This window comes from Anabrus simplex, chromosome 13, assembly GCF_040414725.1.
Source record: "Anabrus simplex isolate iqAnaSimp1 chromosome 13, ASM4041472v1, whole genome shotgun sequence".
Classification (NCBI taxonomy): domain Eukaryota; kingdom Metazoa; phylum Arthropoda; class Insecta; order Orthoptera; family Tettigoniidae; genus Anabrus; species Anabrus simplex.
Window position 1 is genome coordinate 103,858,910 of NC_090277.1, and position 27,860 is coordinate 103,886,769.

A 27,860-nucleotide genomic window follows, 5' to 3' on the forward strand; every position below is an offset into this window, starting at 1 on the left:
GAAGGAATATTTGCTCTCCCAAATAGGAACCGTAGGTCAGATGCCATTCAGTTTCCATATGCCACAAAGATGAACAATCGATAAGAAGAGGACATCGAGTGTTATCGTACGCACTACAAGAAGCGAAAAACAACGGTGTACTGCAATGCTTGCTCTAACAGGTGATGGTAGAAAGTTTGCACCTTACGTTGTTCTAAAACATAAAACAATGCCTGAAGTAAAATTTCCTCCAGGGATCCACGTTCGTATCCAAGAAAAATGGAAGTGGACAGGTCACTCGTACAAGATTAGATATGAACGGTTTGGAGAAATCTATCAGGGTCCCTCCTTTGATGCCCGACCCTTCTCGTGTTGGACAGTTTTCTTTTTTGCCAGTATTTCATTATTATTCACTTACATGAATTGTACTTTTATGAGTTCATGTTTATTTCACTTCAGGGCGTATTGCCAGCTTGAAACAGGAAGAATATTTTCCAGTGTCGATACTTCAAACCCACGTGTCCAACTTACCTGATGTACCCTACTTAATTTTTCAGAAAAAACCTCATGTCGCCAAATGACTATAACCGAAGATGAATTGAACCAATTGTGTGTATATTATATTTGATCTACCTTTTAAGTGTACACGAATTGTAAACCATTTTAAATATCTGAATTCCTTGAATAATTTACGCATCCGAAGTTTTCCCCTGTATTTTTCGTCAAGAAAGTGCGTTAATTAAGCGAGAAAATATGGCAAATTCAAGACCTAGGAAAATCATTCAGTCTTCAAGCATAGATCATGAAGTAAATTAAAAGACAATCTCCAAATTACAAAAAGCCAATAGAATTACCAGGAACAGATTTAACAAAAATTCATCTACCAGAATGCAATTTACGACACTTCAACACAGTAATCAAACTTGAAGCATTATGAACATCAGAAACCATCATTGGAAGCTTGATGATGCTTGTTGTTTAAAGGGACCTGACATCTAAGGTCATCGGCCCCATCATTGGAAGCAGGCGGGTGTCTGAATGTGAATGTGTGTGGCTTTAAAAAAGAAGATCGCAGGTGTGGTGTGAGGATGAAAGAGGACTGAATGCATGTTTTAAAATGTGATTGAATTTGAGACGAGGATGACATTTGTTTATGAAGGTGATTACACAGTCAGCTGCCGTTAACTTGTTAACTTTTCATCGAAGTGCGTCCTTTGTAAAAGAATCACACTTGTCCGATAACTTCACTTTATTCGGCTGTTTTTTATTTTATGGAACAACTGTTCCTACAGTTTCAAGTTCTTTTCTAGCACGATAAATACTAGTCCTAGAAATGCTAGTAGTCGCTGCTAATGCCCTCAAAACATTCTCGAAAGTACTACCAGGATTTGCGGCACTAAACTTCTGAAAAGTGTTAAGAACACACTGTTTTCTCCACATCTCTGCAAGGTTCCATTAGGGCAGGTTCAGCTTCTAGATAACTGTAAATAATATATATACGTTTATCTAATCATCGATATTCCACTCCAGCAAGCCGGATGCGAGTGTTTACGAGTCTCTTCCAGCTCGTCCTGTCCATCCACAGCTGATGTTCTACCTTCTGCTGCCAATTTACATCATGTTTGGCAAGGTCTTTGCTTTTCCCAACTATTACGAAGCCTCCCTCTGGGCCTTTTACCAACAACATTCCTTTCATAATATGCTCTTGGGGTCCTAATTGGAGCCATCCTTCTCATGTAGCCTAGCAAGTCAGTTGGAGAGTAAATATAACACAGGTCAGGCCAGGTACATCCTGCTACCGTATGCGACAGTAAACGGCACTACCTGCAACTGTCTGGCCGAGGGTTGGGCGGCCGTTACCAAATGTGACAAACTAACGGAGAACCAACGGCTATGGGCAGAGGAGCTCACCCTTAGGGGGCTTGGTGAAGCCTTTGTGTAGGAAATAACACATTAATTCAACAGGAAGCTGCTGAGATGGAGTAAATCTGAAAAATGTGATCATTTTCTGCATTATGCTGAAATAAAGGCCAGTTTCCTATTGTCTGTGCTAGAATTCACATCATGTCTGGCCATAGACCACCCACATTCAGCGAAAATAAGAAAACCGTGCAGTTCAAAATTGTCATGGCTTGTGCCGACCAGTGGTCTTGTCACTCACCGGCCCTAACTAAACCAGATCACAGGTCTTGTTACAGACTCCTGGCTTCATTACTTCAAGTTCTATCCACTCTCAAAGAATAGAATGCGCTGCTGAGATAATGCGCAACTGAGATGCATCGATGTATTGTGTAGGTTAATGCACTGACACTGGCAACCTTGATTACTGTATAGCGATAGTTCGAGTTGTGCCATGTTGGATCTCTAGCCTATCTTTCACAACCACACAGTGGAATCTTTACGGCCTAGTGCACGGCCCAGGTACTAATTTAAATAAATTCTGTTCAACCGTTTTCCTATGTTGACAACACAGACAGACAGACAGACAGACAGACAGACAGACAGACAGACAGACAAAAATTGAAACGTACCTAGTTTCGGCCTTAGTATGTCTAATAATGAAAGTAAAAAGTATGAATCAAAAATTAAAATATAATTTATAATGGTTATTTTTCTGTATCTTAAGTTAAAGCTAGGTCAGTAACAGTTTCCAAGACTTACCTTCCCTCACCGCCCCATTGGGAATTAGGTGTGATGGTCACCTCTCGGCACGAGTCATCATTGGTGTTGTAGACGTACAGTTTGAGGGCTCGCCCTTCGTGGGTTTCTATCAGGGTGAACAGATCTTCACTTTCATGCATAATGGAGTCCGCACCAATTATGTAATCATTGAATGGTCTGAGACCAGCAACCTCTGCTGGCGATGATGGGTGAACCTCCTGCACAGAAAAATGGAAGATTGTTAAGTAAATCCCTAGTAACAAAATTTCACTGCAAAGAAAAAGAAATGCCCTTCACTCCATGAACCCAGTATTATTTGCACATGTCTCACTACACAGTATTGTATTTTTTATTTAACAATTTGCTTTACGTCGCACCGACAATGATAGGTCTTATGGAGACGATGGGATAGGGAATGGGAAGGAAGCGGCTGTGGCCTTAATGAAAGTTAAGCAAGAACTCTATCTCGTTGATAAAGACAGGTCAGTAACAGTTTCTAAGACTAGCCTTCCCTCACCTCCCCATCGGAAATTAGGTGCGATGGTCACCTCTCGGCACGAGTCATTATTGGTGTTGTAGATGTACAGTTTGAGGGCTCGCCCTTCTCCTGGTATGAAAATGGGAAACCACAGAAAACCATCTTCAGGGCTGCCGACAATGGGGTTCAAACCCACTATCTCCCAAATGCAAGCTCACAACTGCGCGCCCCTATCCACAAGGCCAACTCACTTGGTACACTGTCAAATCACATTATTATGACCACCAGCTAGCATCCAGAGTAAACCACCCTTAGCAGTAACTCAGTCAGGTGTTGATAGGTCTCCATAGGTATCTAGAGCCATGCAGTCTGCAGTGCATCCCACACATGCTGAAGGATGCGTGGCAGACGAGACAGACAGCAAACACAATGATCAAGGTGGTTGCACAGATGTTTAATTGGATTGAGATCGGGGCTGTCTGGGAGCCAGGGAAGAACTTTGAGGTCCTGATAGTGCTCTTCCAGCCATGTGGACACTTCTAGCAATGTGACAACACGCATGAAAGATCCCATCGTCCTAAGACCATCATCATGTATGAGTGGAAGTGATCACCAACGATTGATTCATAACCAAATCGATTAACAATGCCTTCCACAGGGAAGATTGCGAATAACAAAAGAACGTTCTCCAGACCATAACACTGCCCTCACTGCCTTGTGTTCGTCCAGAAGTAGTCGCAGGGTGTTCGTTGTCAATGTTTCTCGCCAGACACTCTGACATCTGTCTGTTTTATGCAGCTGAAAACATGACTGGTTGGAGAAGGCTACCTGCCACCAATCAGGAGCGGTCCAGTCGCCGTACTCACAAGCAAATAAATTACAGTCATTTTCATCAAAGCACCTGTGTTAGTATGGGCACAGCCACCCTCTGTCCACTTCAGAGCCCCATTCACAGAACTGTCATAGTAGAAACGTGTCTAGATGTCCTTTGCTTCATTTGGATGCTGAACTGCTCCACTGTAGCCTGTTGGCTGGCCTTTATACACTATTATAGTAGACATTCACCTCAGATATCAAAGACTCGTGGAGCTCAGCAGTTTCCACGGCGGTTATTCCCCATGGTGCCGTTCATCCACTCACGATACACATTTACCACAGAGGTATGTGAACGGTTCACAAATGTTGCTGTTACCAAAATGCTCTCCCCCCCAGCCTTAAAGTCGATGATCATTCCTTTTTTTGCAACTCTGTTAAAACGCTACCCTTACCTACGATAGCGGGAAGTGCAATGTGAACAAATAACCTCTCTGTCACATCATTTACCTCCTCGCCAGCCAACGTCACTGGGCATACGTCATGAGCAATGTGTTTCAGATGGTCATAACAACAATGTGACTCCAATGTGTGTATACATAAATGAAAAAAATCTGTCTTTTGTAACTACATCATGTCAAAACCACTCTGCAAAATTACACTGAACTTAGTATGAACGTTCTCAGTGGTAACTGACTAGGTTTTGTTTTTATAAATGAAGGAAAAAATATTTGTGTGTGTGTGTGTGTATATATATATATATATATCTCCAGCAATCGTGCCAAAACATCAGGGTCAACCAAGATTCAGTTCAGTCCGGCCCCATGGTGTAAGGGGCAATGCGTCTGCCTGTCACCTGGCGGCCCCGGGTTCGATTCCCGGCTGGGTCAGAGGTTCTTAATTGTAAATGATTAATATCCCTGGCCTGGAGACTGGGTGTTTGTGTCATCGTTAATGTTCCTCTCCTCACATTCAACACTCTACACTTCCTCCATTCCAATTACACGCAGGTTCATATCACATACTGCAAGGAGGGGCAAAAGATCTCTATAGGTCGATGCCACGAACAAATAGCATTTAAAAAAATAAAAAATAGATTCAGTTCAAACATAGGCCTCTTCTGATTTATTTGCTAAAAATCAAAATAATGGACAAATGGTTAGTCTTTCACAAAATAAAGCTCAAAGAGTGTACTTAAAATTCAGTTTTCTTCAAAAAAAAAGATCACATGCATTTTATCTGTAACACTAACGGCTCTCGAGGAAATTACACTTTTGCACGTGAAAGCACGCTTTCCAGAGCACCTGTAGCTTCAGCTGGGTGCTTGGCCAGTTCTTGGTACACTCTCGTAATTCAAAGAATTAACACCTGAGTGTTGCTGTAAGCTTGAAACCAATGATTTAGTACTCAGTAAAAGAAGTGAACGCCGGGCGAGTTGGACGTGCAGTTAGGGGCGCAAAACTGTGAGCTTGCATCCGGGAGATTGTGGGTTCGAACCCCAGCTCTGAAGATGGTTTTCCATTTTCACACCAAGCAAATGCAGAGGCTGTACCTTAATTAAGACCATGGCTGCTTCTTTCCCATCCCAACAACGCTGTAAGATCTATCTGTGTCAGTGCGACGTAAAAAAAATAAACAAAAAAAATAAAATAAACGAAGTGACCTCTTAGGTTGACTACTAACAGAATACAGAGAGGCCTATTGAAACTAATTCACTGAATTGTTACCCAAACTCATTCCATTACCAGAGGCAAGCCTTCACGGACGGAAACATTTGTGTCTACGCAGATCAAAAATATGGCAAATTAAACTCATCCAAATATACAGAGTCTCTCTTATAAACCCAGACCGAGTGCACGGTGTTTGTACTCTGTGCTACCGCAGCTGCCTCAGTCCAACTTACGTCGCACACGGCCACCCTGCTTTAAGCGTATATACAATTTTATACAAAATCTTACCTTCACACAAGTATGAAGGATGAGTTCTCCACCTAATCAATACTTTATTTTACATAGTGTCAATATTCATTTACATAAAAAGACAGTGACGGTTTTGACCTGTAAATAGGTCATCTTCAGCTGTTGAAGAACCTGCTTAATAGCAACTGTACAAAATAAATACTACTTAAATTAAAATTAAACAAGAACGCCAGTAAAATTAACATGAATGCCACTATTCTATAAATTACTTAACGTTAAGACGTATACATATGGTACAGTTTTGGGGGTTAAAGGGCTTTTACCCTGGGCCCTTGATTTCTACATATTTCAAAAGTTATATTTGCCGAGGTTGAAATTGGATACAATTCTTAGAGTTTATCAAGAATCACTGACATTCTGGTGTCAAGTTCGAATATCTATGTTTAATGCCAATACTATGTCCAACGGTTTTATGAGATGTTTCAAAGTGCATTGTTGGGACGCAAATATGCGGGGATGTCGTGTTTATTAGAATACGAGGTTCAGTAACCTGTTTACAGATACTTAACTCATTTTCAGTCTATATCAATGCTGAAAAACATGGTTAGTTTATATTAGACTTCCTACTTGAGGTTTACGTTGCTGTGTGCGATATATTGAAATCAATGAAAGTGAGTTGTGGGTGCTCCCCTCTTCATACCTGCGTTCCCTCAGGTAAATTTAAAAAATCTGAGAAAGAAGAAAAGGAAGGTAGGTATTAGAATAACTGATAGTGTGCCTGTTAAATAGGTTGTGTACATGGGGTGTGTGTGTGTGTGTGTGTTACGTGTGAGCTGGATATGTCCTCGAGCATAGTTAGGAGCGTGCTGCGTGTACGTCGTGTGGCTGTCGTAGCGTTAAGAACGAGAGGTGGTGGGGAGGGGGAAGCAGCTTGAGGAGGGGCTGGTGTGGAGTGGGGCGTGTTTTTGGGGTGTGTGTGTGGAATTGTGTTTGCTGATTCTTTTTAAATATGTGTCTTTTAGAATGGGTATGGCTGTGATGAAAAGACTGTTTGTTTTATCTGCGATTTCATTTAAGTTGAAGTTAGGATTAGCGTATTGGTCCATGCTGATGTAAAAATCTTCCATTATATTGAGCAATGGGCCTGAGGGGTTCATATTTAAAATTTCCATGTCATTGTCGGTATTAGTGAATTTATGCTTGTGTTCCTCAACATGTTGCCCTATTGATGAAAAGTGATTATATTTAGTGGCGTTGATGTGTTCGTTGTATCGAATAGAAAAACATCTGCCGGTGCGCCCGATGTAGCTGGCTTCACAATCGTTGCATTTTATGCGGTATACTCCTGAGTGGCTGTATTTGTGATTCTCACTGACCGATTTAGTGTTGTGTAAAATAGAAGCATTATTACGTGTAGTTCTCTAAGCTACTCTTAAATTGTGTTTTTTTTTTAAATATTGGTTATAGGGTTGTGAGTGTTGTTAAATGTAAAAAGTTTGTAGTCTTTCTTAGTTTCGCTGTTTCTGCTTAATTTGGATTTCGGTTGATGTTTTATTTTGTAAATGATCTTGTTTATCATGTTTCTATTGTATCCATTATGCTCCGCTACTTCGTGAATTACGTTCAGTTCTTTTTTTAATTCTTCCTGAGAGAGAGGTCTGTTGAAAGCTCTGTAAATCATGCTGTAGTATGCTACTTTTCTTGTGTGCGTTTGGGTGAGTGGAATCAATTTTTATTGTGTTGGAGGTTTGTGTAGGTTTCCTATAGATTTTGTATGTTAAGTGGTCTTCAGTTTTAGTGAGTCTGACTCTGAATGTGGGATGATCTTCAGTGCACGGTGCACGATTCATAGCATTGTGAATGTTACACGTGAATTCGTGTTTCCGAGGTCAACAATGTTGAGGGTGAATCTTTAATATCGCAGAGACAATGTTACCACCCACGTAAACCGCCGCATGGGAAGACCAGAGGTGTTTAACGAACGGACATCACATCATCTCCGCAGAACCACACTGAGCGCTCGACGGGCTACTGTAAGTCAGATCACCGCCCAGTTGAATGTTGGGAGTCAGGAGCCCATTTCTACCAGGACTGTAAGGAGGCAACTACAACACAGGCTTCACCAGTCGACGACCAACTCGTGTCCCTTTGCCGACACCTCGACACAGAGCTCGACGTGCATGGACCCACGAACATCAGCAATGGACCCTAGAAGAGTAGCAGCGTGTGGATATGGTCCGATGAATCCTGGTTCCAGTTGTGTCGAACTGATGGGCACGTGAGATTGTGGCGTATCCCCCATGAGGCTATGGATCCTGCGTGTCAACAAGGTTGTGTCCGGGCGGGAGGTGACTCAGTTCTGGTCCAGGTGGCGTTTTCGCTCTCCGGCTGCAGGGAGCGCAGACAGGTGCACGTTATATGGATATTCTTTCAGACCACCCGCATCCCTTTCGGCCCTAAAGTGCTCTGATGGAGATGCCTTGTTTCAACAGGACAATGCACCATGTCACTGCTCTGTGGTCACGCAGGTGATTGCTTTTTTTTTCTTCTTTACGTCGCACCGACACAGATATGTCTTATGGCGACGATGGGATAGGAAAGGCCTACGAATTGGAAGGAAGCGGCTGTGGCCTTAAGCTACAGCCCTGGCATTTGCCTGGTGTGAAAATGGAAATCCACAAAAAAACAACTTCAGGGCTGCCGACAGTGGGGCTCAAACCCACTATCTCCCGATTACTGGATACTGGCCGCACTTAAGTGACTGCAGCTATCGAGCTTGGTCGCAGGTGATTGGAGGAGCACTCTAGTGAAGTTACAAAGCCCTCCAGAACCCCCGATCTTATTCCAGTCAAGCATTTATGGGATGCTGTTGATGCTGGTGTATACTCCATTAACCCTGGACCAACTACACAAGACCAATTGTGGGTAGTAGTGCAAGATGCGTGAGCTCAGATTCCTCCAGAACGATTCCAACACCTTGTAGAGTCGATGCCTTGCCATACTACTGCCGTTTTTAGGGCTCGTGGAGGAGCAACTCATTATTAACTAACACATTTAGTGTCTTCCCATGACTTTTGGTCCTTTCGTTTGGAGAACACTATGGGCCAAGTTGACGTGTTCAAACAATACAAGTTGTAACAATGCGGTTCGGCCGAACTTTCAGGACATAATCTTCACATGTAGAAGAAGAAAATGTGTTATACGGGCATGAGTCTGGAAATGCTTTGTTTTCATGAAAGAACTCATTTTCTACAATTCTACATAATTATGCGGAAACAGACAGGAATAGAACATACATAAAATGTTCAAAAATGCCATTCATTAGCAGAGAAACATCAGTGCATCCAGGAATCAATGCAACAGAAAGATGAACTGCTGAAATTTTATTCAACCACAGAATCAATCAAACCCATCATGTATTACAGAAACCTAAGCGGGGAACAACATGATGTTATTTTGTAAGAATGCTTTACTATTAACCTCATGCTATACTTTGACGGAATGTTCCATCTAGCAGGTGAAACGTGCAGACATACTTTGACGGATACATCCATCCGCACACACGGACTACCTACAGATGCATATTTAGGGTTACCGAGCTGGCTAGGTTTGTTTTAAAATATAACCAACAGATGTCAGGAACTACCTGAACTTCATTGTATATCATAAAAGGTAACTCACTCCTGGAATACGAAAAATAAAACCCACCCCACCGCGTGTTATTTGCAAACAAATATGGCAGTGGATGGTGTTATTCATGACTGGCTTGAGAATATTGACATTAAGATTCAATATGAAAGTGTGTGAAGTGAAAATAATTCATCTTCAAATGATATCGGTGAAGGTGAATCTGATTCTATTACCGAAGAGCCAGCGGCAACGGATAATTCAAGATTTACACAAGGCACAACAACATCAACATGTGGGAGTGTCACTAATAACTGGAACTGATGTCACATGTAGGCCAGTTTGTGAAATTCACTCCGTGGTACAGAGAAGGTTAGAAGATAGCCCAACAGAATTGTAAGTGGTCAATGATTTTCTAACCCCAGAGTTCTGGGTTCTTGTAACAAAAGAAACCAAAGCTTATGTCTGTAAATATCTTGCATCTTTGCCAAATTCCCCTCGCAATGACAACATTCCCTTGATACCTCAGGGTCGATATACTGGCCTCTATCAACCAAAAAAGGCTTCAACTCAGAAGAAATTAGAGCCGTGCAGGCAAGCAGGCAATGCAGAATGGCACAGCATGGGGATTCTGCAAGGATACCTCATGACAATACCTCAAATGAGAGGGTGCTTAGCATACGGACACCTGTTCCTTTAGTGTAGCATACATGACAGGGCTTCTCCAAACCATAAACGTATGGTGGAATGCAAAAAGGTTGTTTTATGTAACATCTATGTATGTATTGGTCAGCATTTCCTTAAAATAAATGAAAAAATAAATAGTATGAAAGGGCACAATTTTTTCCAAAAGACTGGTAGGTCAAAGGGTTAAACAGTCAGGAGTGCCTATGATTATACAAAAGAATTGTACGAGAAAATGGAACCACCTTTTCAGATCACTGCTTAACCAGATTCAAGACTCGGTCCAGCTTGGGTTACCGTAGTAAATGATGAGCCTGGTTGATTCTGAGGTTGAAAGCATTCCATTTTTTTTCTTTTTTTTTTAATGCTATTTGTTCGGGGTGTCGACCTAGAAAGATCTTTTGCCCCTACTTGCACCATTATGTTATGAACCTGCGTGTATTTGGAAATTGCGGAAGTGTTAAGTGTTGAATGTGAGGAAAAGAACATCAAGGACGACACAAACAGCCAGCCCCCAGGCCAGGGATATTAATCATTTACAATTAAAAACCCCTGATCCGGCCGGGAATCGGATCCGGGGCCACTGGGTGACAGGTGGACGCGTTGCCCCCTACACCACGGGGCGGACAAGCATTCCTATAAGTCAAAGAACAAAGGACAGAACATTCTGTGAAATATAAATGCCACATACCAATACATGCCAGACATTCTCGTTGGCTCCTTCGAAGGAACAGAATCGAATGCTGACGCCTAACAGGCCCTGCCCGCCCCAAGTGGTGCTGGGGATAATGATGACCTCTCGTACAGACTGGGTCTTGCTGCTATACACCGTCATCTTCACCTCCTTGTCGATACCAGCACGCAGGAGTTCCTTGAGAGTGTCATTATCTTGGTCCTACCAAGAGAGAGAGAACAGATTCACAATATTAGCAACCTAAGGTTCAGAAAATAAACACAACAATCACTATTGAATTATTTTTCCAGGTTGGACCATACCATGTATACACGTGCAGTTCTGGAAGCGAGTTCGCTGTTGTATAAACAAAGACTTCTTTTCTCGAACATTTGTCAGCAAGAATGAGGATACTTTTGACTGGAGAAGATAAGAGTAATGTAATTGGTGAATGTGAAAGTTGAGGGTAAATTCTAAATTTTCATTGATTCTCTTTGGTGGTTGCACCATTTCCTGTTTCTGGATCTGACGCTGCTCCTTCGGTGGGAGCAAGATAGGATCCCTGTCTTTGATCATCTGACCATCTTAGTGAGCGGACGTGTTCCACCTTCAGTCCCGTCATGGGATACCTGGTCTCAGGGTAAGCACAGTTTCTAATTTTTTTTCTGTTTTTAAGTTCATTTAGGCTAAATGTAATAATTTATTTTTCTTACGCAAGAGTTTAACCTCGAGATTCACGTTCACCGCTAAAATTTGTGAACATGACTTAGCTTTTCAGCTAAGATCTTGTACCTTTTGTTTCGGAGACAATCTTTTTTTTTTTTTTTTTTTTTTTTTTTTTTAAACCTTGTAACTAAAAATGTAATTAACTTACCCCTTGGGTTTGCCTCCCCATATTTCTGTGTTGCCTTACATAGGTACTGAAAACCTATGCTCATTACCTGAAGTGTTTTAGGTAGTGATGCAAGTTTTCTGTACCTCTGTGTTTGGTCTTATTTCTACTTTGTGTAGAATGGGATTAGCCCTCATTTAAATCATCATCTATCGTTGGATAATTTTCCTTCAATTCAAATTAAGTGATTAAGTTTCTTTTACGCCCTCATTTAAATCATCATCTATCGTTGGATAATTTTCTTTCAATTCAAATTAAGTTATTAAGTTTCTTTTACGTCATGCATATGTTTACAGGCACATTTAACAATTATTTAATTAGAGTTTTATAAAGATCTTTCTATTTTGAGTTCTTAATGTGTTCCTTTCTATTACAAGTTTTGATCTGTTTCCTTTTTCTTAAAATAAATGCATGTAATCCAAGGGCAATTATCCTCTACATTTTCAGTCTTCACAAAAGGCTATGTTCCATTACCTCTCAGGGTTCGATGCCGCTTTCCACATCCATTGTGCAGTTCTCATGTTTCCTAACCTGTTTACGTTTTGTGGTGTAATGCTCTTGTTGAACCTTAAGTTTTCTTTTACTGTGTTTAAAATTTCATAAATTTATTATTTTATTTGTGTAATCAAGCTACAAATGTTTACAACTTATAGGCCTCATTTGTAGAGATTGTATATCTGCAATGAAGATAAATGAAAAATTTGGCCCAATGCTGTAAACGTAAGTGTATTTGACATAAAAGACGACTAAGTGTATCACTGTGTTTCTTTTAACCCGTAATGAAATAAAAGTACAAAATGCTAAATGTATGTTTTCTTTCTTATGACTTGATTTACGTCAAAGCAACACAGTAGGATCTTTTAGCAATAATGGGATAGAAAAGAGCTATGAGAGGGGGGGGGGGGGGGGAAGCAACCATGGCCATAATTAAGGCACAGTCCTCAGCATTTGCCTGGAGTGAAAATGGGACACCCCTAGAAAACCATTTTCAGGGCTACCGAATGTATGCGCTTCAGTAAAATTAGCGCTTCAGATATTACAAAAAAAAAAAAAAAAAAATCAAAGTCTGGAGTCAGGAATTTTGTCTTAAGGTCTTGTAACAATTAATTTACCATCTAAGCTTTATGAGTTTGATGACGTGTTCTTCCGCCATGGCCAATTTAGCATAAGATTCTTCTCACTGATAACGTCATGCATGATTGACAACAACATGCGAAAATGTGCCATCCAGAAAAGCATCAGACTTGTAACATTTTGATCACTTCTTTGTACACACAAGACTACGGCTGGTCGACATGGAATGTGCCAGGCAGTGCTATTACCAATAATTCCAGTATAACATTGAAATGGTTATAACTAGAAAACAATCACTTTACAAAGGTGAAAAAATGAGTGTATCCTCCTAATTCAATACATCATATATTCCATCATTAGACGGAGTTATCAAATTCAAACATGTTTCGGCTCGTTTGAGCCATCTTCAGTGAAAGTGGGGGGGTGTTGAAATAATTTACATAATACAAGCTAAAAAATGCCAAAAAACATAATGAAGGAACAAATGAAAAAAAGAAAAGAGAGCCTAGACGGAAACAAAATTAGCACAATATACAATATTTACATCATCATGTGGAGCAAAAAACAACTCACTGCGACAAAAGTCGGTGAAACAGGGGTTAATACAAAACAAAACTGAAACTAAAAACTGTGTTAACCTAAGAAGAAAAGAAGTCAAAACAAATGATACAGATGGAAATGAACAACAAGTGCACGTCTTGTAAAAGTTAAAGAACACAATCGTCAAAATTTTAAAATTTAATACAGACGCAGCACAACTCTGAATTCAAAACACCCAGGTAAATCTTGCCGATTTTCCTTTGTGACACCGACAGGTGTATCCGAGATGTGAAGAGGTGGGGATCCAAGGATTACGCATGCATTATTTTTGTGGCTAGCGGGGGAGCTGGCAGCAACAGAAGTGAGAGGGTAGTGAGGTGATTGTGAGTTCCTTCCCCCAATCCAGGCAATGTATGGCTCGCGCAGGGAGTATTGCCACTTGTCAGCAGCCCTGACAGTGCTCCGCATCACAGAGGATGCTTGCTACAATTTATGAATCTCATGTTGTTTTCTTTTGTTCCATGTTGATCTTAAGAGTCATTAGGTACACGTTCCTCTCATCATACACAAAAAGCTAAGCCTTGTTGCTGCGATCATCGTCCTCTCAATTCATTCTCGAAGTATGTCTTTCTTGGTCTTCCTCTTCTTTTCTTTCTTAGTATTTCCCCTTCAAAGACGTTTACTAGGAAGTCATTATGTCTCAGGATACGACCCATAAATTTTATTTTCCTTCTTTCCATATTCCTTATCAGTCTCCATTGTTCATTGATATCCTTTATAATTACTCTTTCTTTTTCCTTTTTTTTTTCAGTCCTGCATGTTCTCGTCATTTTCCTCCAAATCCACATTTCAGTTGCTTCCAATGAATCTTTTTCCTTTTTCCACACACATCTAACGTATTACAATTTGCTTCACCGTACGTTGCACCGACACAGATAGGTCTTATGCCGGCGGTGGGCTAGGAAAGGGTTAGGAGTGGGAAAGAAGCGACCTCGGCCTTAATTAAGGTACAGGTCCCAAAAATGCAAAATGCAAAACCATCTTCAGGGCTGCCGACAGTGGAGTTTGAACCCATTATCTCCAAAATGCAAGTCGATAGCTATGCCCAAAATGCACAGCTCAGTCAAATACCTAATGTAATTGTTTGATAAGATTTAGACATTTAAATATTTGTATTCTATCGAGGAAATGTAATTGTTTTCCTTTTAAGGAATATTTATATGGCAGGACGCTAGTGGGAACAGTGAGTGACATCAACTGACAATAGGTCACAAATGGCTATCAACCCAATGGTACTGTAATAAATGATTTGCAGGCTGACACAGACATCTCCAAGTAATTTCTTGGGTCATTAAATAACTTCATTAATTGGTACCTAATGGACCACACATTTACAAAGCTACTTGAGCCTAATATACCGACATGATTCATATCTTAGTTATGAGCCAAAGTAAAGTAAATTATACATTTTGGAGTGATCTTTTTTCATAACTGTTAGGTTTTTTTTAGTCTGCTGAAACTAATTTTGAATAAATTCAGAAGACTGAAGAACTTAACAGTTATAAATTAACTGAGTCAAAAACTAAGAGATGGCTTCGGACATCACATACACAAAAGAAAAGAAAAAACCAACAAAAAGTCTTTTCCATGCTGCTTGTATGTTATCGTTCTCATTATTTATGACACAAGTGTCACTAAGGTTATTTATGTTGAACTATCTACATCACCGAAATAAATTTACATCATAAACAAATTATTACCTCTACTCCATTCAAGCCACTTCGAGAAACCCTTTCCACAAGTCACTACGTTCACTTACAATTTGATGGGTATTTTTTACGAGGGTAACCCAAAAATAAGGTCTCCTATTTTTTAAAAATAAATACAGAACTCTGTTTGTGTGGCTGTTGGTCACAATATTGTGAAGAGTGTTTCCCGCGCTCTCATAAACTTGCGCACTCCACGCTGAGGCACTCAGTCTTGGCAGGCGTTGAGAATGAAGGTCCCGTTGGACGTTACCGCCAAGTACATGGATGTCAAAAATGTTCATAAGTAGTGTAGAGTTTGCAGCCGGTCGGACTGAAATTCACGACGAACAAAGGAGCGGAAGACCGTCAATTTGCGTCGAGACAGTCGTGAAGGTTGAGCAAATCATGCGTGAAGATTGGCGGATCACCCTGGATGATCTCTGCACTTTGGTTCCTGAGGTTTCCCCGAAGCGCCGCTCGCAGAATTTTAATGGAAAAGTAGAAATACCGGAAGGTGTGCACAAGATGGGTGCCAGAACTGACGACAAGGTGAAAGATGAGGTTCACAACTTCCTAAACAGCGTGGCGGCGAGCTGGTATGATATGGGCATACAAAAACTGTCACAGTGTCTACAAAAATGCATCGACCGAAATGGTGATTACATGGAAAAATAGCTAAATGTTCAAGCTGTAAAAGGATGTAAACCATTGTAGAAATAAACAGGTCTATGTATTTATAAAAAATAGGAGACCTTATTTTTGGGATTACCTTCGTAATACAGATTCTTGAACCTGAAATGGTGTGTTCCAGACAGATTTTTTTTTTACCTTTGTGGTGTAAATTAGGTGTGCCACATGATCCATCTGTCATGTGAACTACATGCATTTAAGAAATGTTTCTAATTCTTACCAAGACCACCTTTACAATGCTTAAAAAAAAATTTTAAAAATAAGTTGTTCTACGTCACACCGACACAGATAGGTCTTATGACGACAATGGAACAGAAAGGAGAAGCAGCCATGGCCGTAATTAAGGTGCAACCCCAGCATTTGCCTGGTGTGAAAATGGGAAACCACGTAAAATCATCTTCAGGGCTGCTGACAGTGGGGTTTGAACCCAGTATCCCCCGAATACTGCACTTAAAAGTTTTATCTTTAATAAAATAAAATTAAAGGAACATGTTTTGTCCTCCTTGGGGACAACTTCAGCCTTACAATGTATTAAAGTTAAAAGGTAAAGATGCAAGCATGTCTAAAAATAATAAAAATATATATTCTCAATAAAAATTACAAACTATGATAATCTAGTATAAATGTTTTTCTTTGTGTTTCATTAAACCATATTCGGTAACATGTAATCAAAATTCTTCACTTGTAAGCTTGTCGTTGAGTGAACTATGATAAAGTCTTACGTTTTCTAGAACTGATGAGTAGCTAGTAAAATGGTGAAATACTAATTGATGTACAGTCTTTGTTTTTGTTCCTACTGTTTTTAGTACATTCTCGTCGTCGGCTGTAAGTCGATCCGAATATATATATAATTTCTTCCTGCATAAAGTGAGCAGTTCAACTCAGTTTATGAATGTGTTTGCAATGACTAAACAGACCAATCTTGGCATAAAACATACGCCCACACAAATCACACTGAATGGATGCAGGAAGACAGGGTGTGACTGACGGAGCTTTCTTGCTTGTCACCTGGCCTCTTGATGTCTCAGCCCCAATTCTTTTATCAACATCTTATTCGCAGGTACACCATTTCAACAAGATGCTTCCAAGATATGAAAAGTGATCAACTGCTTCAGTGTTGTGTCGCTTGTACATTCTACTAATGAATAAACCCATTTTTATAGATATGAAGATAGGGCAAAAAGTGACTTACATTATGTGTAATGCAGTTAAGAATTCTGGTCCGCGATAAGTTTTGTGAGTAGGCGTTAATGAGTTAAAGAAGAACTCGCCAAGGTACTTGAAAACTATTTCTAGTTTTCAAAATAATCCCCACCAACAATGATGCAAATTGTCCAATTGCTTTACCAGTTCCCCCAATTCCTCCTGCACAAACCTCTTTGAGTTACTCTCAGCTACAGTACATATGCACCTCACACTGGAAATGTCTCTTATCAAAGTGAAGTTTCAATGTGCCAGACAGGTGAAATCGCTCAGAAATAAAATGAGCCTCCAAGACAGATGTCAAAGAAACTGATATGAGTCCCAAGTATCTGAGCTGTGTGAGGAGGACATTGTCAGGATAAGAATCATACTACGTAGGCAAGTCAATAAGTAACTGCAATTTTGCTCTAATTGTCTTTAGGTTGGCTCACCAACCGCTAGATGGCACCATTGTCTACATCTGTGGTAGGTTTCAGTGTTATCAGATCAGCACAACTTGCACTGTTGCGACGTAAAGATGACCGTGCCACACTCTGTTTGCACCAAGGAAGAACAGCGTTCCGTAATCCGTGTTTTTTTTTTTTTTGGTCTGAGGGGGTACCAGGAGCGAAAATTCATAGAAGACTTTCAGCACAATACGGGGACAATGTTTTGTCACAGCAAAGTGTTTACCAGTGGATTGAACAGTTTAAAAGGGATCGCACGAGCGTGGAGGATGAGCCAAAATCTGGGTGTCATTCTGCAGCCATCACTGATGTCAATATTGATTAAGTGCATGATATGATCCTGAATAACTGATGAGTGACTGTTGTATGAATTTCTGCTCCTGGTACACCCTCAGACCACAAAAACGGATTACGGAATGCTGTTCTTCCTTGGTGCAAACAGGGAGTGGCGCAGCCATCTTTACATTGCAAGCTGTATTGATCGTATAATGCTGAAATGTACCATCACATAGACAGCAGTGCCATCTAGCGGCTGGTGAGCACACAACGCCATCGAGCCAACCTAAAGACAATTAGAGCAAAATTGCAAATACTTATTGACTTTTCCTCATATAACATCCTAGCCAGTAGACTTGGATAGTTTCTTTGAATTGCAGCCACTTCTACGGGCGTCAAATCAAAAGACCTGCACATGGAGAGCCGAACATGTCCTTGGACACTCCTGGCACTAAAAGCCATACGCCATTTCATTTCAGGATTACGCTATTTTGTAAGATTAACCATACACCAAATGAAATAGTTACTATTATATGTTTTATAATTGCTATAGATCTTTGTTATACTAAATGAAACACACCCCAGTATAAGTCACTTTATTTCAAAAGGGGAATCATATAAATCTTACCTCGTACGACTTGTCAGAAAGTGATGGCTTCATTGCCAAGGCCAGGATCCAACCGCCTGCACCCCCCCAGAAATATACTGACTTTTATAACTTAATATCGTAACTCGCACGACATTTTCCACACCACTCGCACCAATAGAGACGGTTACTGGTTCAAATTTATACAATATGGAGTTTAAAAAAAAAATTATATTTGTTTGTGGCGTCGACCTCTGCAGATCTTTTGCCACTACTTTCACCACATGATAGGAACCTGCGTGTAAGTGTAATCACGGAAGTGTAGTGTTGAATGCGAGGAAAGGAACGTTAAGGATGACACAAACACCCAGTCCCCAGGCCAGGGATATTAATAATTACAATTAAAAAATCCTGACCCAGCCAGGAATCGAACCGGGGCCGCCGGGTGACAGGCGGACGCGTTGCCTCCTACACCGCAGGGCCAGACACAATATGAAGTTACTCCCAGAATTTAACATAGATTATCATCATCATCATCCTCTTCTTCTTCCTTTCCCCTTCTCCTGCCAGGTCGGGACATTTATGGCACTTCTCTACTTTTCTCTCGCCTTCCACCATTCCTCTTGCACCATTTTGTCCCAGTCCATGTTTCTTCTTCTTGCACTCCACTTGAATGATCCACCTTATTCTATGCCTCCCTCTCGTTCTCTTTCCCTCAAACTTCATCCCCATCACATGTTTTGGTATTCTTTTCTTATCCATTCTCTTTACACGTCCAAACCATTTTAGCTTATTTTAATCAATTCTCGCATTTAGGTTTTCTATTACGGCTTCCTTTCCAACATCTTTGTTTCTACCGGGTGAGTTGGCCGTGCGGTTAGGAACGTGCAGCTGTGAGTTCGCATCCGGGAGATAGTGGGTTCGAATCCCACTGTCGGCAGCCCTGAAGATGGTTTTCTTTGGTTTCGCATTTTCACACCGCTTCTTTCTCATTCCTAGGCCTTTCCTATCCCATCGTCGCCATAAGACCTATCTACGTCGGTGCGATGTGGAGCAAAAAAAAAAAAATGTTTCTAACTCTGTCTTACCTTGCTTTGCTATCATATTTCTCAGATATTTCATTTTGCTGGCTTAAATTCTACTCATTGTCCAGGTCTCAGCCGCATAAATCAATATGGGTGCATAATACATTTTGTAAGTTATCTCTTTACACTTCTTTATTCCACACAAGGTTTCTTATAATCTGGTAGAATGCATTGCCCTGATGCACCCTCTTGCTAATCTCCATGTCCAGCCTTGTATTCTGCATTAATTCACTCAATGGGCATTGTTCACAATTTTTTATTTTTGCTATTTGCTTTACTTCGCACCGACACAGATATGTCTTATGGTGACGATGGGACAGGAAAGGCCTAGGAATAGGAATGAAGCATCCGTGGCCTTAGTTAAGTAAGGTACAGCCCCAGCATTTGCCTGGTATGAAAATGGGAAACCACGGAAAAGCATCTTCAGGGCTGCCAACAGTGGGGTTCGAACCCACTATCTCTCGAATACTGGATACTGGCCACACTTAAGCGACTGCAGCTATCGAGCTTGGTATTTCACACAATTTCAAAGCTTTGACCACCTATTTCCAAAATGCCTTCCTTGTCTTTCTCCTCTTGATATAACCACGGTCTTTCTCTTCTCTGCACTGAGTTTTATACCATACTTTTCAACACAGATTACCAACCGCAGCATAATAAACTATCCTAAGCAAACAAAGAGTCCAATCCCCTTATGCTGTGAAGAAACCAATCCTACCAACAAACAAGTATAGAAGCATATCAGAACACTCTTAAAACGTCACTGACTGTGCCAGGGCTCAATCCTACAACTTGAGCACATAATTCAGCAGTCTAACCAAATATGCTACGCAGATGGTCTAATGAGCCTGGCACAACTGAAATAGCCTACTGTAATATTTGGTGCTACTTTCCGAGCAAACCTACGTTAATGAAATTGAAAGTAGAGTAATAATACATTGAAAGAATATTTGCTGTGCATGTTAAAGAGGTAGACAGATGTGTTGTTATGAATGCTTATGCACAACAGTCCTGCCCTAAATAGAGGTCTGACTTATATTCAAGTGAATGTTCATTACAGACAAGTAAATAACGTCATTACATGTGTACGTTTCATGATTGGCTGAAAGGAACTGCCGGGTGCTATGAAATTTACAATATTGAGTGAAACGCACAGATTATGCCTGCTATGTTATTGTCACATATAATTTCCTTGAATTTGCTGAATTCCCAGATCTTTGATCACATGCATTTAGAGTTCATATTTATTATCTAACTATAAACTGCAAGAGATGCCAAAAATATAATTTCTACAAACAGTGTCTGTCATGCGCATGAGTGCCAACTTCAAGAAAGTAATTGACACAAACCTTATTTCTTTATTATTTTGTACCATATTTACACACATATAACACACACAATTTTAGATTATTATCAAGGGAAAAAATGATCGGAAAAAATTTAACCTACTATCACTCACTCATAATTTTGTCAAGCCTTCACTCCCATGGCAGATTTTATCTAACATGCTCTGATCGGAAGTTACTAAGTAAATTTGAAAGTATGCGACAAGGACTTTTGGAAAGTGACACCCCACCGGGTGGGAATGCAGGAATCTACGGAAAAGTAAAAGGATAAACATTGCATTTTGAAATCATTGCCTTATTGTCGTACAACCTGTATACTATCATTCGTATGTGTTGTAGTAGCTGTTTAACAGCATTAAAAGTAGTTTCCTTGGTTGTCAATAGTTTGTTACCACCGATGAAGAAGACGGAAAATACAATCGGCTGCACGAGATGTGTCAATGTGCTTTACTCACGAAGAAATGCTCGTAGAATGTTTCGTTTGTTGGTAAAATGTTTCCTGTGCAACGGCTACTTCACTTTGAGAATAAGATCAAAGCCATACAGACCAAGATGTATGAACACTACTCGACTTTGGTTACTTCCATTATGCACTTCTCACATCAGACAACTGACATGGGAAGCGTGAGTCGCGGCCAGAACAATGCACCCATACCCCATCTGCCACCAACATTGCAAAGTTTGACCCTCGGATATGGGGAATCTGAATCGGAATTCTCGTCATCACATGAATAATTGCCCTTGGCATCTTCTTCTAACAACCTGCTACAGTATGTGACAGTAATGGTACAACTACATGGTACAACCTGTGACTGGGTGGACAGTACCAAACCTGAGAACTTAAGGGTGAACCAACGGCTATGGGTGGAAGAGTTCCCCTTAGGAGGTTTGATGAAACCTTTGTGTAGGAAATGACACATGAATTCATCAATGAACTGCTGCCTTGCAGATGTGGCAAGGGACTGCTAAAGGCTAGGGGAGAAAAACCCCAACAGAAAAATCCTCTTCGGTGATAGGCCTAGCAAGTCAGCTGGACGAGTACTTTGCAAATTGCCTTCAACCAAAGAATGAGCCTCGGGATGAAAACAATAATACCAATATAGTTGGTCTGTTATTGGACATTATAAATTTGAGCTAACTCATTCCTGGCTGCCAGTGTTCCACCTCAGTGTGCCAATTAGGGCTCATCAGTTGCCAAATAGCAAATCACCAAGGCGCATGGCTAGCGCTTACTGCGGAGACCACTGCGTAGCTTACCTGGAGCCACCAGCGGTGCCAATGCACAATGAGACTGTCTCATTTTCAAAAATTGATGACTGCCTGGCCATCAGATTAAACAGATGTTGATTCCCATAGGGAATCTGAAATATTTGTCCCGAATGAGTAAATTTATGATGACAATGACAAAGGCTCGTTCAACACCACCCTACCCGGCATGCCGAAGAGGTTCTATGACGACGATCATCATCTAACCACATCAATATAGATTTTTTTTCCGACACAACTATGCGACAGGACAGAAAAACATTGCTGTTTTACTGTATATTCTCGCCATCAGGGGGAGAACACAGAAGGGGATTTGGGGGGGTAATTCTCCTCCTCCCCCGAAATGACTGATATGTCATTCCCCTCCTGCCTGTGGGCAGTCCTGGAGCAAGTTACTATATAAGGCAGTTTATAGTTACATTCCCCTTTACCCACCGCCCCCAAAATTATTTTCTGGGCACACCCCTGGTCACCATTATCATAACCATTATGTAAGGATGGAAACAACATATCATTTGAGATAAAATACGTTTCATGCACAATAGAGATCAGAAGCTACAGTCAGCACAACAGAAATAATAATTTATATCATACTCATAAGGAAAAGCTAACTAGATATCGTAGACAATTACAGGCCGTAAAAGCATCCATCTAAATAACTAGAAACTGATTGTAGTCTACACAGCACAGACTAACTTCAACTTATGCCAGACTGTTTGTTGCAATCTTAGCAGCGTGAGCGGAACCTGACGTCATCAATCCTGCTACAGATTTTAACTAACAAGCCGCGCGGGTGTTCGGAAATTTGCCTGTCGACAGCATAAGGACTTCCTGCTGTGTCTTTTTTTTTTTTTTTTTTTTTTTTTTGCTAGGGGCTTTACGTCGCACCGACACAGATATGTCTTATGGCGACAATGGGATAGGAAAGGCCTAGGAGTTGGAAGGAGGCGGCCGTGGCCTTAATTAAGGTACAGCCCCAGCATTTGCCTGGTGTGAAAATGGGAAACCACGGAAAACCATTTTCAGGACTGCCGACAGTGGGATTCGAACCTACTATCTCCCGGATGCAAGCGCACAGCCGCGCGCCTCTACGCACACGGCCAACTCGCCCGGTTGCTGTGTCTTTAAACGATAACATACACTGACATAGAGATCAAAGAAAGCAAATCTAATACATCAAGGTGTTGGCATAAATACACCACTGTTCATTTTTCTAATGGCATGAGCAATCACGGGTTTAAAATAATCGCAAAAGTATCTTTCATTTGACAAGGCAGCAAGTGCAACATTTCAGTTAACAGTAAATCCCACGCTTCTGCACCACCTGTGCATTGGCCTTAGCCTTGGCTACTTTCTCTCCCTACCATAGATTTCTCAGTGCCTTTCCAGCTTCCGAGTCTTGCCTCCCGTGTGCGTAATTAGGAAGCATCCAGTAAACATGCAGGAGTGAAAATGAGTAAGAGAACAAGTTTTACAGCATCCTTCAAGTTGAATGTGTTAGAATATGCTGCAGAAAGTGGACAAAGAGCGGTGATCCCGCAAAGTCCAGCCGTGTTTGATTCATTATTGGCATAACAAGACAGACATATTGTTGGTAGCAAATAAAACAAACATTGGTGCCACTTCTGTACCCGGTGTGCAGACTTACGGATGATAAAAATCATATAAAAGTGATGTACAGTGATACCTTAAGTAGAAGAAAGGAGAGACCCTTCCTTTATGCTTGCTAGAAACCCACCATCCCGCCCCAAGAAATATTCTGACTTATATAGCAGAATTAAAACCGAGACTGTGTAAACCAGCTGAATGAGAAAATGTGCTGTGTTCCTATTCACCGGACAAACTTCGTACTGTCTCCAACAGATCTTGCATCGTGTGCAAGTACAGGGCTGCCATATTCGCTAAAGGTAAGAGAACCCTATCCAGACCAATGGTTTTATCAGTAACCTACCCTAACCTATCCAGACCAATGGTTTTGTCACTAACCTACCCTACCCTAACCTATCCAGACCAATTGTTTTATGATTAACCTACCCTAACCTATTCAGACCAATGGTGGTGTCACGCGGGATACTAGAGGCCAAATGGGTGCTTCGCGGCTCTAATGCCCGCAGACCCCCTTTGCTTGCCCCCAGGCCAATGGTCTAGTCACTCCCCGGACCTAACCATTCCAGACCAATGGTCTTGTCACTCGCCGGACCTAACCCACCCAGACCAATGGTCTTGTCACTCCCCGGACCTAGCCAATCCAGATCAATGGTCTTGTCACTCCCTGGACCTAACCCATCCAGACCAATGGTCTTGTCACTCCCCAGACCTAACCCATCCAACCCAATGGTCTTGTCACTCCCTGGGCCTGACCAATCCAGACCAATGGTCTTGTCACTAAGAATGCATAAGTTGGCAAGCCTGCCGAGTGTTATGCAACGTCGCCTGAGCCGCGCCATGTTGAATCTCTAACCTCACTTACGCACACCGGGTACGAAAGTTTTACCCAAACATCCAATTCCTTCTGCAGTGTGAAGAAAAGAAAATACGAAAATTTAGACATTGAAGTCTGGAGAGGGTTAGAGAAGCACGAGACATGCTATAAATCATGAAATGATGCCAAATAGTTTAAACCGTAGAAATTGCTCAAAGTCTTGGTATTACGCAGAAATATCTTACAGGAAGTGGAGGATGGTTAGAGTGCTTTATGTGCCGGAACGGACTAAGTGAACAGAAAAGGACATCATAGTGCCAGCAGCTTCCATAACATTATAGCAATAAAGTGATGGAAAGCTTTATCGCAAGACTTCGGACACTGCAACGCTGCACAGCCTAGAACTCTGTGCAGCACTGTGCGGTTGTGGTGCAGGCGCTGTGTTTAGTCATGTGACCACTCGACTGTAGTTAAGCAGGAGAGGGCTGATACAAAACTGATTAAATGTGCTAATATCACTTTTTCCATAAATAAATAAGTTATAGATTTAAATAATTTTTGTGTGCTGATTTAAAGATAATAGATGTTCCTTTTTTCTGCGTTTTAACAATGCCAACCTAATCTATATTATGTGAAACGGCAAAGCTGTACAATGCACTCCACAATATTAGTAACGCGAGGCAACACTATGTGGCTCATGCAAAGTGACTGTCCTTTGTTTAATTCTTACTGTAGGTTTCCACCAGTAGCGCTGAGGTAAGTAGAGGTGAGTAGAATTGCACTCCTTGTTGGCTTGATATGGCTATACTTTATTTTCTCTTGGCGTGTGGACAGTATGCGTCGCGGCAATATAAAAAGAGCCTCGCAAAGGGAGTGGGGCCACTGTTCTCACGAGAGATTGGCCTGGATGTGCAAAAATACGTTCAAGCTAATGAGTTACCTTTATTTCTTGCCGTAAGCCCCGAGATTAAAAGAGGAATTGAGAAAGTGTAAGGTTACCGTCTGACACCATGACACTTTCAAACTTCGTGGGCCTCTTTAGTCCTTTTTTTTCTTTTGCCGTGGTTGGTAGCGTAGGCCTATGCCCGTGATCCTTGGAAGAGCCAATGGACTAGGCCTATGGCATCTAAAACACTATTTCGGTTATCAAAGTAAATATACTTCTAGGGGCAGATGGGTAGATCCCTGGCAAGCATATTCAACACATCTGTCTTCCAGAATCACTTTTAGGTAAGATAGCAGCAATAAAAGAAACATATTTCATAATAATCCTTGCAGACCAGACTGTAATTTCTACCTGTGAAATTTTCACCCATTACACCTCCCCTATTTTTGAATTTGGAAATTAAGAAAAACAGGAGGTATTATACGCAGGTAAATATGGTTATTTTCGTCACATTTTAGCTGGACCCCAGAAGATCCTAGGGACCTGCTGGCCGCTTACTGACCGTAACCTGGGGGCTTATGCTCCCAGATTCCCCTTAGCTTGTCCCCAGACCAATGGTCTTGTCCTGATCTTGTCCAGCCAAATCAATTTGGTATACCAGAACGTGAGCTGGTATCTCTGACCGACGAGAAAGCTGCACGATTAGCAGCAGTACACAATGTCAATATGCAGAAGTTAGGAGTGAGAGTTGATCACACAAGTATGGGTTAACTGGGAAAGTAATATCTAATATTTGATAAGGACACAGAGAAAAACAAGAATTAAAAAAATGAAAATGGACTCCATGGAATACGAGTACAAAACGTTCAATCCATACAACTTTACAACCATCTCAAATACAGAATGGCAGAAATATATTTTAAGGCTCAATAAATAAAGAGACATTATTTAAGGCTATTTAAGTTGAAAAACAAGAAAATTATTTCACATACCAATCTTGTATTTCCAATGGCAACTATAAAATCAAAAAATGCTTCAAGTCCAGCTTTCTGGCCAGGTGAACCATCTTGAACCTGAAAATTAGATTAGTATGATACATTGTACCAATAAAACACATTCATCGTTTAATATAAAACAACCTATTTATAAGCCCTCTCCAGCACTAGACCAGCGCATCACTCATCCCTACTGACCTAGGCCCTAATGGTTAGCTGTCAAAAGTGTCAAATCATTTACAATGTTAGTTAAACGAAACTTGGGCTGTATAATTAATGGTCTGAGCAAAAAATATCGACAAAACATGAAATTTTAACTATCATAACATTCAAAACAACTTAAAGTGAACACGTACTCGAAACTGACTAGGTTAACAACGTTGGCAAACCTACTGAAGGAAAGCCCTCTATAAGAAAAGTACGACAAAAACTTACACGTAAAACATGATAACCTTCGGTTCCACCACCGGGAATCTCAACACTATGTGCTCCGCCCATTATTCTAAATTGTATTAAAAAATAAAACGGAAATTATTTCCCGAGAAACATCACAGCTAACATTACGACTCCATAATACGTGGCACGATTACAGCGCTACCTGTGAAATGAGGTGTGTGATTGACATAACACGTCAATTGTTTTCTCGTTTCAGTGAGAATGAGAATATTTCTTGTTTGTGTTTGTGCAAATATCACGTCAAGGCCCTAAAGAAATGTAAACACCTGCTAGTTATTAGCATATTAAAATTCATGGAAGTGGCAACCCTTTGTATATAGCTTTCTTATCACTTGACCGGCTTTTTGCAAAACACGTAGTTTGATACCGAAAATATTGGCTATTCATGGAAAAGCTTGAAAGCTCCTTGTAATTTTTTCCCCCCTATTTGATTAATTACTTCATTAGGATCTTAAAATATTGCAAAAGTGTACTTTGTATGATTCTTGAAATTTTATGGATTTTCTTAAACATAAAATCTCTTCATGCGAGGGTTATGATAACATAGTCTTCTTCTGTGAATCTGTCTTGTAACAGGTATCAACTGGTGGAACTGGACATCCTCCATGATTCTCTGTCCTGAGCATTTTGTCTTAAATGTCTTAAAATTCCAAACCTTTTTCTTCCTCTTCAAGACAATTTCTACGTAGTATGTGACCCAACCAGGATATTTTCCTCTTCCGTATCGTTTTCATCAGATGTCTCTTCTCTCCTACTTTTCTTAGCACTTCATCAGTTCTCACTTTATCTGTCCATTTCACTTTTTCCATTCTTCTCCACAACCATATTTCAAAACTTTCCAGTACTTTGTTTCTTTCTTTCTTACTGTCTCATGTTTCAGCTCCATACGACACCATAAGTTACTAATGCATCCATTTCCACGAATTTATTGTGGTCATTAGAAAAATTCCAGAGGTCGATGACCTAGAAGTTAGTCCTCCCCGGGTGGGTAGGGGCGGTAGAAGAACACCCACGGTAACTCCTGCCTGTGGTAAGAGGCCTTAGAACTTGGAAGCGTGGGTGGACCATGGGGCCCTTAGCTGAGTGGTGGCATTTATTCCACTTAAAGGCTCCAC

General features: G+C 40.9%; 1 protein-coding gene across 2 annotated transcripts in view; it reads right to left on the reverse strand.

Annotated features, from left to right (window-relative positions):
* Window positions 1-26,892, reverse strand: part of Grasp65 (Golgi reassembly-stacking protein 2) — a 42,205-nt gene extending 15,313 nt beyond the window's left edge. The window contains exons 1-4 of one of the 2 annotated variants that reach the window (XM_067157260.2): window positions 26,725-26,892; window positions 26,287-26,367; window positions 10,853-11,056; window positions 2,641-2,858 (exon numbers count right to left, since the gene is read on the reverse strand). In XM_067157260.2, the coding sequence (XP_067013361.2) occupies window positions 2,641-2,858; window positions 10,853-11,056; window positions 26,287-26,367; window positions 26,725-26,787 (566 nt within the window). In that variant the 5' untranslated portion in view covers window positions 26,788-26,892. Of the gene's footprint in view, window positions 1-2,640; window positions 2,859-10,852; window positions 11,057-26,286; window positions 26,368-26,645; window positions 26,665-26,724 lie in introns of those variants that run through there. The other variant, XM_067157261.2, reaches the window with a different exon arrangement.
* Window positions 26,893-27,860: the final 968 nt, after the last annotated feature.